This window comes from Phoenix dactylifera, chromosome 5 (assembly GCF_051530095.1).
Source record: "Phoenix dactylifera cultivar Ajwa chromosome 5, Ajwa_hap1_PhDact_Kaust_v1.1, whole genome shotgun sequence".
Classification (NCBI taxonomy): Eukaryota; Viridiplantae; Streptophyta; class Magnoliopsida; order Arecales; family Arecaceae; genus Phoenix; species Phoenix dactylifera.
Genome location: NC_143194.1, coordinates 21355243 through 21370659, shown reverse-complemented (window position 1 = coordinate 21370659; position 15417 = coordinate 21355243). Strand labels below are relative to the sequence as shown.

The 15417-nt window shown below is 37.7% G+C and overlaps 2 protein-coding genes across 5 annotated transcripts; one reads left to right on the top strand and one right to left on the bottom strand.

Moving 5' to 3' along the window:
• Positions 1 to 1972: 1972 nt before the first annotated feature.
• Positions 1973 to 7393, bottom strand: LOC103717243 (uncharacterized). 2 transcript variants are annotated; one of them, XM_026808496.4, is made up of 5 exons: positions 7087 to 7393; positions 4562 to 4686; positions 3678 to 3992; positions 3424 to 3593; positions 1973 to 2715 (listed from the first exon to the last, which is right to left on the bottom strand). In XM_026808496.4, the coding sequence occupies exons 1-5, from the start codon at positions 7342 to 7344 to the stop codon at positions 2300 to 2302; spliced, it is 1284 nt and encodes a 427-aa protein (XP_026664297.4). In that variant the 5' UTR covers positions 7345 to 7393; the 3' UTR covers positions 1973 to 2299. The 2 variants fall into 2 exon arrangements, with proteins under 2 accessions (XP_026664297.4, XP_038984813.3); XM_039128885.3 differs by having other exon boundaries at positions 3431 to 3593; positions 7087 to 7387.
• A 1581-nt stretch (positions 7394 to 8974) lies between these two features.
• Positions 8975 to 15325, top strand: LOC103717226 (elongation factor 1-alpha-like). 3 transcript variants are annotated; one of them, XM_039128881.3, is made up of 3 exons: positions 8975 to 9109; positions 13584 to 14093; positions 14187 to 15325. In XM_039128881.3, exons 2-3 carry the CDS (start codon positions 14007 to 14009, stop codon positions 15066 to 15068), a joined length of 969 nt encoding a protein of 322 aa, XP_038984809.3. In that variant the 5' UTR covers positions 8975 to 9109; positions 13584 to 14006; the 3' UTR covers positions 15069 to 15325. The 3 variants fall into 3 exon arrangements, with proteins under 3 accessions (XP_038984809.3, XP_088577942.2, XP_038984810.3); XM_088721816.2 differs by having other exon boundaries at positions 9047 to 10140; XM_039128882.3 differs by lacking the exon at positions 8975 to 9109 and having other exon boundaries at positions 9852 to 13978; positions 14017 to 14093.
• The last annotated feature ends 92 nt before the right edge of the window (positions 15326 to 15417 follow it).

Below are 15417 nucleotides of genomic sequence, written 5' to 3'. Positions count from 1 at the left end.
AGCTGGCCCAATGTTTCACTCCATCAGCTCAACACTGTGTGCAACTAATAATAATATTAGAGCACAGCACGTGTAATGCATGCGCACATCAGGGGCTCTCCAGAGTTCCCAAATTCTCCCAATGTTTCATCTCCATAAACCCCTTTATTTCTTTATTTATGTTATAAGGGAAAGAAAGATAGTTGGAGATAGAGTTTAGGGGAAAAGAGATACTTATGGATACAGTTTAGCACATAGGGCTTATTTGTGAGCTAACGACGATTGGAGATGAAAAGGATGTTGCTGGAAAGGTACCTTTCTCTGGAATCTGGACATGGAGTAGATTGCGGGCCTGGCAAAAGTCGTTTCATAAGGAGATAAGTCTGCCAAAGAAAGGTGACGAGATCGGAGGGATTAGGGTTCCACTTTCTTGAAGCATCTCCTGCGGAGTTTTCCACTCAGTTGAGTTAGGCATAAATTTGTGCCTTCCTTTCCTTCTTTTTTTTTTAATCTTATATTTTTAATTTATTATCAATTTGCTCTACCTATTCAGAAGTATTAAGAGGTTGTACAGAGCTCTGTAGGTGGAGCCATATGTAGCTCAAGTTGCATGTGTAGACTAACATGCTTGTTTGAATACTTGAACTCAAAATTGCACGGCAAGTGAGATGTACATTGGGCTATAATTAAAACATATCTTATGGTACATCGACTTATGGTCAAAATGACTGTGGAATGAGTTACAACCATTTGAGTAGGTATCTTAATTATTTTTTTTAAAAAAAAATTCCTTCCCATCTCCTCCACTCCACCTTCTCTTTCTCCGCCACCACCGCCCACCCACTCTACCTCCACTCCACCTCTGGCCCCCTACCTCACCTCTCTCCTCCATGTTCTCCAGCCTCCTCATGACATGCACCACCACTTGCTCCCTCCTCATGTATGTCCAAGTCAATGCCCAAGCCCTTGCTACTAATGGCTTCGAAGCCGACCTCTTCATCTAGAATGTTATCTTCATGCATGTCAAATGCTCCAACCTAATATTCGCTTATAAGGTTTTGACATAATGTCTATCAGAGACATTCTTTCTTTTTCTCTAAAGTCTCCTCTAAACATAAAAAAGCGGGCTTTCTTGCCAGGCAACCACTCAACCACTGCAACTCAAGTTGAATGCAACTAAAACTACAGTGTAACTTTGACTACAAAGCTCCAAATAGCCTCTAAAAGCTTCATATTAGTATTAGTAATCAAAAAGCTTATTTTAAACATGAAATTAAATTAGATTTAGCTCAAGCATATAAAAAATGACCTCCTAAGAGAAAAGAACACTAACGCATCCTGCTTCCACTTCAAGTTTGAACCACTTGATAGTATAATTACAGCCAAGATTGAAGATGTGGAACAACTTATTAATAAATTTTCCTAATAGCTACAATGATTTGGAATCAAACCCCATGTTTGTCAAGATGGACGAAGTAACATCTTGTTAATGGGGAACATGACTTGATTATTATTTATATATTACTGAAAAAACCTTAGATATATCTAATTCTGCTTTTTTATGGTAGGATATTTACTTGCACTTAAATATCAACAAGCCAATCTAATCAATAACACTTTATCCATGAAACCAATCTCTCATAGATAAAACTTCATATTGGGCACTTAGAACAGCTTAAGGAGTGCTCACGGTTTGCCCCTGAATCTACCGAAGTTTCAGTTCTTAATGAACCAGGGATGACTACAGGACAGCTCAAAACTAACAAAATGGAGGCAGCTAAACGGGGTTCTGCAAAAGAACCAGCACAAATCATAATTCCCTGTAATACCTGCATCAGAAAAACCATCTGTAGCAATATGTCAAACGCCCATTTTGGATTTAACAGTCTCTTGAATGATCCAGTACCCAAAAAAAAGATATTGATTGATAAAAGTTATCATATGAAACTAGTGTGACCCAAACAAAACAAAAATAAATATGGATTCTTGGAGGTTTTGAGTATCATAAAACGTAAAGTGAATTCATCTGATAAAAGGGCCTGAACCTTATTCAAAGTTCAGTGATGTCAAGATAACAAAACCATCACATGGCATAAGCACCTTTCAAGTTGTGCCTCAATAACTGAAGGTGCAAGTGTCATAAATTGAACACAGATAAAGTGCAAAGATAAAGTATGCTTTCCCTTTAATATCTCCTTGTGCTCCTTCCTTTGTAAGAATATTGTCAACCGAGCATTTAAAATATGATAAGATGTCATCCAGCAATCACAAGTAAAATTGATAGAAGATTGGACTATTAAGAAAAGAATATACCCGAAAGTTATCCTTTCACTATAGGCTTTTGCGATCCCTCATTACTAATATCAATGTGTGCAAGTTTCATCCTGATGGCCTCAAATTCGTCGCCCTCCTTTTCGTCATTTGTCAGCCACGAAGATAGGCACTGATCGATAACATCCTTACCACAGCTAGGAGTTGAATAACCTTTCAGATTGTTCAGTTTTCGAAACCTCGTAATTTTTTCTAGGTTCGCAGCAGAGGGCTCATCTGCATAACTTAATAGGATGTCTTTCACAGCATTGCACCAAATAGGACGAGCCATCTTCAAAAACCCGTAAACAGATATGAGTGGCAAATCAACACTTCCCAGGCCGGATTCATCATGCCCACCTCTTCCATGATAATCCGATCCTCCAAGCTTCAAAAGTGTGTATGTCTCGGCTAATTCACTGAATCCTGTTAAAAGAAGTAATCATCTTTCATGGGGATGAATAAGACATGTCTAAAGGGGGGAAAAGAAAACCATAGATATGACCAGTGTTACTTGGGCATGTGGCACAGGTGCCAAATGTCCCCTGGCCCAAACTGTCCCAACACTTCAACTTCTAAAAACCTTTACAAAAACACTTCGATATAATATAAATATCTAAAGACTGAATATACGAAAATATCGAAGTACATTAATAATTTAACTAAGTTGACTAGTTAATGTATTTTTATTTCAATAAGATTTACATTATGAGAAAAGAAGAAAAGGGTATGGAACTTTGCAAAGCATTTTTTTTTTTTTTTGAGGATAAAGGTCTAAGCACACTACTTAGCAAAGAGCGTTTTACCTTTTATGCAATATTTTACTTCAACTTAGTTAAGAAGTATTATAACTTTCTATAAAATATATTTTGACAAGGTATTCAAATAATTTGTACAAGGCCCTAACATCCAATTGACAAGGTAGGATGCTCCAGTTTTGGGGTGCCCAGGAGTATCATGGCGTGTAGAAATATCCATCCAAAAGTATCAACATTCCAGGAATTCTAAAAACAGAAATGTCATAGTAAGTCCATGCTCTCTATGATTATCTATCAGTATGATGCAACAAACACCCATTGATCCCATTATTTTAGGGAAAAAATCCTTTAAAATATTTCAAGTTCAAAATGATACCAGCCACCTTCCCATCACTTCTGTAGATCTCAATAGCATGAAGGCCAGCAGATTTCAAGCCCCTGATAACAGGAATTGGATTCTTCAATGCCCATGGGTGAGCCAAAGCTGCTACACCCCCAGTGCGACAAATCAGCTGCACTACTGTCTCTGCAAATGGCTCACTGCCCCTGTGCAAAACAAGTGCCAGCTTTATAGAGTAACACAGAACTCAACAGGTTAAAATTCTTTTGTTACAGGGCTAGTGTTCTTACATGGCATAAGCAGGTCCACCATCATACAGATATCTATTAAAAGCCTGCCTGAGATTCTCTACATAGCCGGCTTCAACCATAGCCCGAGCCACATGCAACCGCCCAGGAGCCACTCCATTCCCTGCTATCTTGGCAACATGGTCCCACTTTAGAGGAATTTTTAATTTGTTCAACTTCAATAACATATTCTTAGCACGGACATAACGGCCATTTCTGATGCTGGATAGCAATTCATCCAGTTCTTCATACTTTGCAGGCCCACAGCTTCCATAATATGCAAGGATGTGAACAGGTTCACCAGTTCCAGGTTCTTCCCTTCCACATTTTCAAATTCCAAATAAGAAAAAGCAAAAAAATACATAGTTGGAAAACTTTAACTAACATAACCTCCAAAGTGAAAAAGGGGCGAGAGAGAGTCTCTTACTAGCTTAAACATCTCTAAGATTAGAAAACTTGAGAGCTGGCATTAAAACCAAATTGCTAAATTTATCATAACAGAAATGTATTTCCTATGAAAAACCTGGTTTTCCTGAACTCCATTTATTTGTAACGAGCAAATGAGTGAGAAAAGCCAAAAGAACCCTCAGAACACTTACAACTAACCTGCTGCAAATGTGATGGAATAATAAATAATTCTAGGGAAACCATTACAACCAATTTCTTGATAGCTTTCACAATGGTCTCAAGTGAATTTCCCATGCATATTCTCATGATTATATTTATGTTTTCCATGTCCATCTTAGAAACTTTTTGCAATGCCCATTTCTCATTTGTCATTTGCATGTCACTATCGTGCTCCTTTCTGAAAGTGGCAACTATGGTTATAACAGAAAACAACCAAGCAATATAAACTTTGTACTGCACAACATAGAGGGGAAAAATACCTTGGAGAAAATACTGAACTTATTTCAACACCAGGTATTATCCTCATGCCAAATTTGTGGGCTGTTTCCATGGCCTCTGGTATGCCAGCCATGGTATCATGGTCTGTTAGAGCAAGAACTTTCACCTGTTCTGAACACATGATTATCAAATCATGTTCCATGTTTCCTCTATTATATGTTGATTCAAGAAACATTTTATTAAAAAATTATATGTAACAAATTCTAATAAAAAGAGGAACATAAATACTCAGCAGAAATTTGTGAACTCATAATAATGATGAAATCTAATTTTTTTTATATCCCTTAACATATGGTCCATGAAAGTAATAAACAAATCAAAAAAAGATTATTTTTATAATGCATAATTTGGAAAGTGGAATAGAAGCCAACTTCGAATAGCAAATACAATATTGGACAATGAAATAAAACAATCATTGAAGTGTTAATCAGTACTAACAAAGACTTCCTAACACCAAGACATCTGGCAAGAGGAATCCATCAGCCCAACCAGGAGGGCCGGAAACGCCCAAACCCAAAAATTCAAGGATGCCAGAAATCAACTTTTAAAAGAAATCTGGCATCCTAGAATTTGGAATCACAGGATCCCAGACTTTCCAAATGGTGCCATTTATTGATGTTGCCAGGTCTGACCCAAATATGACTGGTTGCCACAACTTGATAGATCTGACATTCTTGAAGCTTCACTACAAAGCCTCTTAAACCAATCGATGATAATCAATATTGATTATCAACTCTCAAAAAGGTGTAGATATGATTCTATTGTCAGATAAAAGAAAATTAATGTAGGGATTTTGGTCAACCCCACAATCCACATTTAAAGGTAAACAACTCCTCAAGGGTCAAATATTTATTTTTACAGCAAAGCATAAAGATCCACCATGCTAGACAGCAAATGTGAAGATAACTAGAAATTTTGAGTTCATTCTTCCAACACTTGGGATTGTCTTACTCTTACATAGATAGACCCTGCAAATCTAGAATCAATATAATCATCACTCCAATTAAACCAATATCAACCCATAAGTCAAAACATATAACCAAAAAAAGAAAATAAAATGGCACCTAATCCCACCCTAACACTTTCAAACCATGATTACTTAGGGGATTTAACATCTTTAAAGATGTGCCTCATGAAGGTAACCCTGTATCATAGAACCTACAGCAGAAAAGGTATCCAGCTGGCCAGTTATATGAGATAAAAAAATAATGGTTATAACTAACCAAAATTAAAAAAGTTCATTAAGGCAGCCAACACCTATTCATGGCTCCATGAAATTACCATGCTCAAGCTCAAGCCTCCTGAATTTCAGATTTACTCCATCTATCCTGACAGTCTTCATTCCATGAGTGCACACTCAAATGCATCTCTTTCATCACACTCCCATAACCACAGCCATCAAGCATTGTTTCAACTATCATTGCCCACTTTAGGGATCCTTAATCACCAATAATTCCTCTTAAGGGCTACATCTAATGTTATTGTCAGCTTTTCTAAATCATGTATCCATGTCGCCATGTTCTTATCCTTTTCTTCCTAAATAAGAATCAACAACCTTTACTTACCAGAGCTCTTGCTGGATCCTTGCTTTATATGCCCATAACATCTCAATCTCTCTCACTTCATCCTCAACGGGCGCAACTCCTTTCCCCCCTAATATACTCACTTTATCCACCCTAGTGTTACTGTGCATTATCTTAGCATTCTCATTTCTATTGCATCAAGCTTGGTTTTTCAAACATTGTGAGACATACAGCATTAAAAGCCTTATTGCACTTTGATAAAATTTTCCCTCGAGGGCAAATTTAGCCGGCATAAGCCAATAACTTGCTGAGATAAAATGTGCTTCATTCAGCTCCATCTTCCCCATCCTTTTCTCTGTCCATAACTCCACCACTTGGCTAACAAGAGGACGCCCTACTTATAGGTACTAGAAGTAAGCCTCATCCAAATCTACAAATAAGTAAACACTGACATTTCACAATCAACTAAACTATGAGAGATAACAACCTCTAGAACATATAACCAAGGAGCAAGTTATATGTGAGCCTCAAGAGAAAATGACATGCTCTTCCAACCACTTCTGCCAGAACCGTTTCAAAATAAAACAAATAAGACAGGATAAACGTAAGACTCTCTCCTCAAAAATATGAAATACAGACAGAATTATCAGCCTCCAGCACAATAAACATGAAAAAAGAAACAAAACAAATAGCATTAGCTTCACAAACGAAACATATAAAGCAACAAACATCGAACATAATGCAAGCCGTCCAAGATATCATGTCTAAAACCCTCGAGACAACAATTAATCTCAAAGAATCATCCTCGACATTCACAAAAAAGAAAACAAAGCAAAAAAAAATCACATTTTTAATAATAAAAAAAAAAGTTCTAAAATCGATAAAAGAATAACAGAATTTATCCCCAGAAACCAAGAAATCCAATCATAAAAACCGCGGCCAACATCAAATCGAACAGTAGAGGAAGAGCTTTTGGGACCCACCCCGTTCCTGTGGGCTCTCTCCACCAGAGCCGAAGGCGAGAGGAACCCGTCGCTATACTTGGAGTGGGAGTGTAATTCGAAGACCACGCGGTCGGCGGCCCTGTGGGCGGCGACCGGTGGCGGCGCGAAGTCATCGGTGGCGGTAGGGGGAGGGTCGCGGAATACCCAGTCGCGGATGTATCTCGACAAAAGGCTCTGCTCGCCGGCCGCCTTCTTCTTGCTCTTTGCCCGCCGTTTCTTCTTCTTGGGGTCTCCCATCGCCGCCTCTCTCTCTCCCTCCCTCCCTCTACGGTGCGTTTACAGCGGTAGGGGTAGAAAAGGGATGGCCTTGAGATAGGGCCGCTGTATTGGCACGTGCGGTGCACGTGAGAGAATCTATAGGGGATCTCGTGACGAGCTTTAAACAGGACCTTTTAATAGGGCGGCGACATCTGACCCAATTCGTTCCGTCGTCTTCTCGATCCAACTCAATCAATCTAACCCAATCTGTCGCGTTCGCAGGTCGGGCATGGATCAGCGAATCTCGACCACCTAGCAACTTTAGATTATGTAATGTTTTTTTTTATAAAAACACTATGTATATGGATATTCATATATGAAATATATATATATATATATATATATATATTCCAAAATCTTAAAAAAATAGCCTTCCTATTTAATACAAAATTCAAGACTCAATAGACTTTGGCCTTAAATGGATTGGTGGCTCATGGGTTGAATACGGGTCAGGCTTTGGTTATACATTTCTGACCCGCTATATATATATATATATATATATATTTGCTGTACTTCTGTTGATTATGCCATATAGAGTAACAAGAATTGCTTATATTTTGTATTTTCTTAAAATAAAATTGGTCATATGAATCTGGCATAACCTCTGCATTTCATTATTTTAGATAATTTTGACAATAGTAGATTTTTTTGAAAATTCAGGTGATATTTTCTTTGACCAAGATAACCATTCCCAAACTTACTTTCACAATTTGATCAGCTGAATTCTTGTTACAATTATCAATTTTCCGATTGGAGCATGTAGTTTTTCTTAGCTTCTACCACTTTGACGTATGTCTGATTTCGTCAATTACCTGTCCCAGCTTTAGACCTATGCCCGCATTTGTTATCGAAACAGATTTATAAGTATTTTCGTCTCCCAAATATTCTTCTCCAAATCCGTAGAATTTGAACCTAGCAGAATAATGTAGTTGTAACTTTGTAACTTACCAAAACGTTAATTATGTGCGGTAACCAAATGATATAGAGTAACCCATAACCATCCGATGTTAACAAACGACCAAGATCTATCAGATCATACCCATACCACGGGCCCACGAGTCTATTCCCATATCTTATTATTTTACGGAAAACAATGATACTAAAGGCTTACGGCTTTATTTGAAAAGTTAGTCGAAAGATATTATTTGAATTTTTTTGACTTTATCCAAAACGGCGATAATTAGTGTAGGACTAAACATATGCTTGTACGGTTATTACATACTCTCTAACGTCCTTGTCAGACTAAGAATTCAAATCTATTTAAATCTAATTATAAACACCACGTCCAACTTGTGATCTGTATTATAGTGTCTTCTAGTTCATATAGATTATCGGTCAGATGACTCATATCCGTACTATACCATTTATAACAACTCAGAATTTCATCCGGACAAATAACCAATATGGACCAAACATACGCCCGCATGTTCATCACATGAGCGTCCGCCGATCCGGAGCCTCTAAAAGAATTTCATTCGGAAAAAATATAATCCAGCGAATAACCAGTATGTACCAAACATACCCCCGCATGATCGTCACATTAGCGTCCGCCGATCGGGAGCCTCTAAAAATGGCGATTTAAATGACGAAACTGCCCTCCCAGTGCACCGAAATCTATGGGCGTTTTGGTAATCCGCACCACGATAAACCGCGGCAGACGCCCGCAGGCGTTTCTCGCCTCGCACCCGTACTCTTTAAGAGCTCTCGAGTAGGGAGGCGGCCGCCGATCCGATCCCCCCTCTCGGTTAGATCACCTTTCTTGCAGCATCCCTTTTGTTTCGATCAAATCGTTGAATTCTCTATTTTGTTTTGATTTTTTTCTGGTTGATTGCTGTTTGAAATACTCGTTTTCTTGGTTCGTTTTTTTTCATTTGATGGTAGGTATAATTGTGCATTAGATTTAAGATCGACGAGCCCCAGGAATTTGCGTGGGTATCAGGATTTTTGATTTTCTGGGTCTGTAATGGTAAATCTTGGATCTAATGTTTAAGAATTGTTTTGGAGGCTGTTTTTTACCCCCAGGTTTGTGATCGTAAATCTTGGATCTAATGTTTATGAGTTAACGGTTAGGGGAAAAAGGAGCTGTTAGAGAAAAGGGGAATAACAGCTTAGATCTAATCTTTCAGGATCTAATGTTTATGAAATTAACAGCTGGAATTTGAGCGCGAATGTGGTATCAACCCAAAAGATCCTTCCATATCCACGTTTTGGCTAGGCGAGCTTGAGTGATTCCCTATCTTGTGACATCGGCGATGATCTTATCCTTCCCATTTTGTTGTCATTCGTATGAGAGCCAAGCTTACATGGATACCGAGGAGGAGAAAGCTGCTTTGTTGCTGGACTCCTTTCACTGTTTTATTTTGGAACTTTCCTAGATCATCTTATACCAAGCCTATAGAGGAGAGTGTGGAAGTTGTTGTCAAGGGGGTGGCTGTTTATGAGTTACACTGCAGTTGTTGACAGAGAAGATAGCATGGTTTGTTCTCTTTCTTCCTTGTTTCATCGTGGCTTCTTGAGTTTGAGAAGTCGTAGATCAAAAAGAAAATAACTTTTGTTCCTCTACTCCTAAGAATCAACATGTGTTAACCAATGCCTCACAACACTCCTAGCCATCCTAACTTCGAAGAACAAATATTTTACTGATTTGTCTCCGTTTTGTGTGCCATTTGCACCTGCACCCTAAGGACAATTAGGAGCATCTAGAGATAGTAAACTTCTCCGGTCAACAGCTACACACTGATCACAACAATCAGCTAAATCCAGCTACTTCATTGGGTATTCTTAGCATTATCTGGTCAATTTTTTCTTATTGTAAATTGAATTCTTGAGGCAAAAATCAGTTGGCTAATCATCATGTCTAATAGGTTTGTCTTGAATGAGTTATTTAAAATTGAGAAGTTGAATGGATTTAACTCTGCTATGTGGAAACATAAGGTGGAATATGTTGATTCAAGATAAACTTTATACATTCTAAAAATTTACAATCAGAAACTTAGTGGTAAACCAACTGAAGATGAGAAGAAGAAATTAGAAAAAAATTGAAAAAAGATGATTTGATTATTAAGTTGTCTTTGTTAACTTTCATGCAAGAGGATTTAATTAGAGTGTCTGAAGAATATGAAATGAGAAGAACAATGATAGAGGTAATAGCTAAAAAGTATGACACATATTCAAAGATACATGTTCAACTTCTTCTTGATAGATATAAGTCTTATGAGATGTAAGAAGGAAATATTATTGTAAAACATGTTAATAAAATGTTGGTGATGGCTAAAGATCCTGCAATAGCTGGAAATAAAATTTATGAGAAAATGCAGGTCTCGACCATCTTGAATAGCTTGCCTCCTTTATGGAAAACAATTATGGTAGCTTTAAGATTGAATGCCAAATTTTTGAATTTAATGGTCTTACCTATGCAGCTGGAACTTGAACAAGAACACATGAATATAGTTAAAAAAATGAATACTTGATTGTTCAAGAAGCCCCAAAACAAAATGATAAAAAAATCTTTAATAGTAATAGATTCAAGGGTAAATTTAATAAAAATGGAGGATAGTTCAAAATTAAGGGTAAAAACCCTTTTTTCTAAGAAACTCGAGTGGATCAATCAAAGAAATATTGTTTCACCTGTGGAAGTCTAGACCATTTGAAAGCAAATTGCTCACAGAATCAAAATAGAAATGGACAAGTATAAAACAAATGGTGGAAGGAATTTTGTTTGTGTTTGTTCTAAATACCTCTTTGTTGATCGAGATATCAATGGCTGGTGGATTTATTCAGGGGCAAATCGTCACATCACTTGCTCCAAAGATTTTTTTGAAAATTTTGAGGAGTTCAGATCAAGTGAAAAGAAGATCTACATGGGAAGTTGCACCTGTTCAAATGTTTTAGATGCAGGAACCTGCAGTCTAAATGCTGGGCAAGAAGATTTTGTTTTAATCTGTGTATTTTATGCTCAATGTGAGGCATAATATTATTTCTATCTCTGTCTTATTCCAAAAAGACATTGATGTACTCTTCTTATTGGTTAAAATAATCACTGGAAAGATGGTTGCATTGATGCTTGGGACCGACTTGTTGATGGTCATAATTTGTTTATGCTTAATGGTGCTGGTAACAATAGTAATGCATCTTCTTTTGCTTATATTGGTGATGCTTTGTTTGTTGATTCTTATACTTGACATTCTTAGACTTGGTCATTAAGGTAAGGATAAAACAAAGAGATTAATTAGTAAAGTTTAATAACTAATTTAGAGAATGTTGAATTTAAACATGTGAATATAGCTTATCTAGTAAAATGTCTATTTCCTTTTCCAAAAAGAATTAGGGCAATCATTGCTTGATGTTATTTACTATTATATGGTAGAACTTTGAATATAAAAATACATAGAAATAAAGAAAACTTTCTCATTTTATTGACGATTTTTCTGGATATGGTTATGTCTATTTGATCAATAGAAAATTAGAAACCTTAATTTTTTTTAAAAAAATACAAAACAGAGGTAGAAAACCAGTTGGGTAGACAAATTAAAGTCCTTAGGACTGATATAGGTGGTGAGGTTGATTCCGTTGAGTTTACTCAATTTTGTAAAGAAAATGGAATTATTCATTAAACTACCATCCTTACTCTACACATCAAAATGGTGTTGTTGGAAGGTATAATAGAACTCTTTTAAATATGACTGGATTTGTGGTTGCATATGTTTCTCTGCCTAAAGTTTTCTGGCGTGAAGCATTAAATATTGCAATGTACATATTAAATAGGGTTCCCAATAAAGTTATAGAGTCTACCTTATATAAATTATGGATGAGTAGAAAACCCCGCCTAAGCAACTTAAGAAAATGGAGTTTATTAGCTTATATATTAGTACCACAACCTCTTAGAAGTAAGGTGGATACTTATTTTGAAAAATATTACTTATCTAGAAGCTTCAAAAGGATATAGATTTTGTAATGAAGACAAGGGTTTAGTCAAAAGTAGAGATGCAATATTCCTAGAAGAACCTAATCAGAACCACCGATCAATAACTAATGACCCTCTAGAAGTAACTGAACAAAGAAGTCCACTAGAATTTATCAGTGAGAACATCAATGAAAGTGGCGAATCTTTTTTAGATCAACTTTGTGGTAGGAAAAGATCTCGAGAACCTCCATTATAATTAGATGATTATTATGCTTATTTAAGTGAAGAAATAGAAAACTTTATAAACTTAGATGAGATTGATGAATCTGTTAACTTTAAAGATGCAATAACCTCACATGCCATAAGCATTTGAATTTGGATGTTGATAATTTAAGAATGCAACGAAAGACACCTAAGAAGGAAAGGAAAGGAAATATGGATAGGACTTCAATACCATATTGCCAAGTGGATTAGTTTAGTTCTTTGCATATGGATTTTACGAGCACTTCCCACCTTATTTGTCTAACGTTAGAATATTGTTTATCATCTGGGAATTTATGCTATCTGATATACTTGCAACTATTTATATGCAATTTCATTTGCTTCTGAAAATTGTGTGATTTTCTTTGGATTTGTTTTCTACTTTCATATCCTTCTTTCAGTATGGTTGAAGAATCCCAGCATATCATACATACGACAAAGTTGTAGTGTCTGAAATTAAAAATGAAAACTCTATTGGAGATCTTACAATTTCTTAGCCTTTAACATTTAATACAATTATTTTCCAGTCTTGTACAGTAGTAGAGGCCTGATCATCTCTGCTGCCAGCTTTATCAGAATGTTGTTCCTATTGACTTACAATGGAGCTTAAGCTTCAGATACATAAAACTTTATTGTGTTTTGTTACAGATGTCCTGAAATATATGTGGAATTAAGATACAAAGTCCAGTAGTCCATCAAGTGACTAATGGCTGAACTCCGGACTCAATTATTTGAAATTTGATGTTTTAAGATTATTTTGAGCATTTCCTTTGACTATCACTGTCAAATTTAATCTAAGATAATCTGACTCATTGCCATGGTCATGCACCTATGGATATTGTAGCTCACACCATTGTTAATGGGAATGGTGTCTGACCTTTTTAATATATGAGTTCTGTTACATTGTCTGTCCTGCTAGGTTGAACTGTTGCTTTTTCCCCTTTTGTCTGTGAACTTTGCAGTTTGCACAACTCATCTATGCACTAAAGGAAATTTGCAGATTTTGTCAACCTCATCTACATCGTTTAGTAATCAAGGTCTAATCATTTTGCAGATCTTAGCCCTTCGTGAACTTGTAAATGGGAAAGGAGACGGTTCACATTAACATTGTGGTCATTGGCCATGTCGATTCTGGGAAGTCCACTGGACATCTCATATACAAGCTTGGAGGCATTGACAAGCGTGTGATTGAGAGGTTTGAGAAGGAAGCTGCTGAGATGAACAAGAGGTCATTCAAGCATGCCTGGGTTCTTGACAAGCTTAAGGCTGAATGGGAGTGTGGCATCACCATTGATATTGCACTGTGGAAGTTCGAGCCCACCAAGTACTACTGTACTGTCATTGATGCTCCTGGGCATTGTGACTTCATCAAGAATATGATTACAGGAACATCTCAGGCTGACTGTGCTGTCCTCATTATTGACTCCACTACTCGTGGGTTTGAAGCTGGTCAATTCCCCGTGACTTCATCAAGAATATGATTACAGGAACACCTCAGACTCGTGGGCATGCCCTTCTTGCTTTCACCCTTGGAGTGAAGCAAATGATCTGCTGCTGCAACAAGGTAAGGATGCAATCCACAAATAAGACTGATAGGAAGTATTTCTTACTTCATGTCGTGCATTCATAATGAAGCTTATATATCATTTGTTGACAGATGGATGCAACCACACCCAAATATTCCAAGGCAAGGTATGATGAGAATGTGAAGGAGGTTTCTTCATACCTCAAGAAGGTCGGCTACAACCCTGAAGAGATTCCCTTTGTCCCAATTTCTGGTTTTGAAGGTGATAACATGATCGAGAGATCCACCAACCTTGGCTGGTACAAGGGCCCAACCCTACTGGAAGCTCTTGACATGATCCAAGAGCCCAAGCGTCCATCAGACAAGCCCCTGCGCCTTCCCCTTCAGGATGTCTACAAGATTGGAGGCATTGGAACTGTCCCTCTGGGGCGTGTTGAGACTGGAATCCTGAAGCCTGGAATGGCTGTCACCTTCGGGCCCTCTGGCCTCACGACTGAAGTCAAGTCTGTGGAGATGCACCATGAGGCTCTCCAGGAAGCCCTTCCCGGTGACAACGTGGGCTTTAATGTTAAGAATGTTGCAGTTAAGGATCTGAAGCGAGGGGATGTTGCCTCCAACTCTAAGGATGGCCTGGCCAAAGAGGCTGCTAGCTTCACCTCACAAGTTATTATAATGAACCACCCAGGGCAGATTGGGAATGTCTATGCCCCAGTCCTTGACTGCCACACCCCTCACATTGCTGTCAAATTTGCTGAGATTTTAACCAAGATTGACAGGCGGTCTGGTAAGGAGCTGGAGAAGGAGCCAAAGTTCTTAAAAAATGGTGATGCTGGGTTTGTAAAAATGATTCCCACTAAGCCTATGGTGGTTGACACTTTCTCTGAGTATCCTCCTCTGGGGAGGTTTGCTGTCAGGGACATGAGGAAGACGGTTGCAGTTGGTGTCATCAAGAGTGTGGAGAAGAAGGATCCAACTGGAGCCAAGGTTACCAAACCGGCGGCAAAGAAAAAGTGAACCAAGAAGAGCTCTGCATTGGTGGGGCTTGGAGTCGCCAGTCGCCTTGGTATCGTCAGTTATGGTCATTGTGTGTGCGAGCGGCGATGCTAGGTGTTGGCTTATCATTTATTTATATTACATATGGTTGTGTTGTCGAAGACAACGGCTTGATTTTTGTTCTGTGCTAGTAGGTAATTTGAGATAATGTCTCTTTTAGGTTTTCTTATCCGTGGACTTGGAATATTATTAAATGAGAAAGAGCTTTGGTTTTGAAAGGGTGATTCTAATTATAACTTCTATGTTATTCGGTTTACAATACTTCCAAGGTTGTTTAGCAGCAATATGATGTGGTTTCTTAATCATTGTT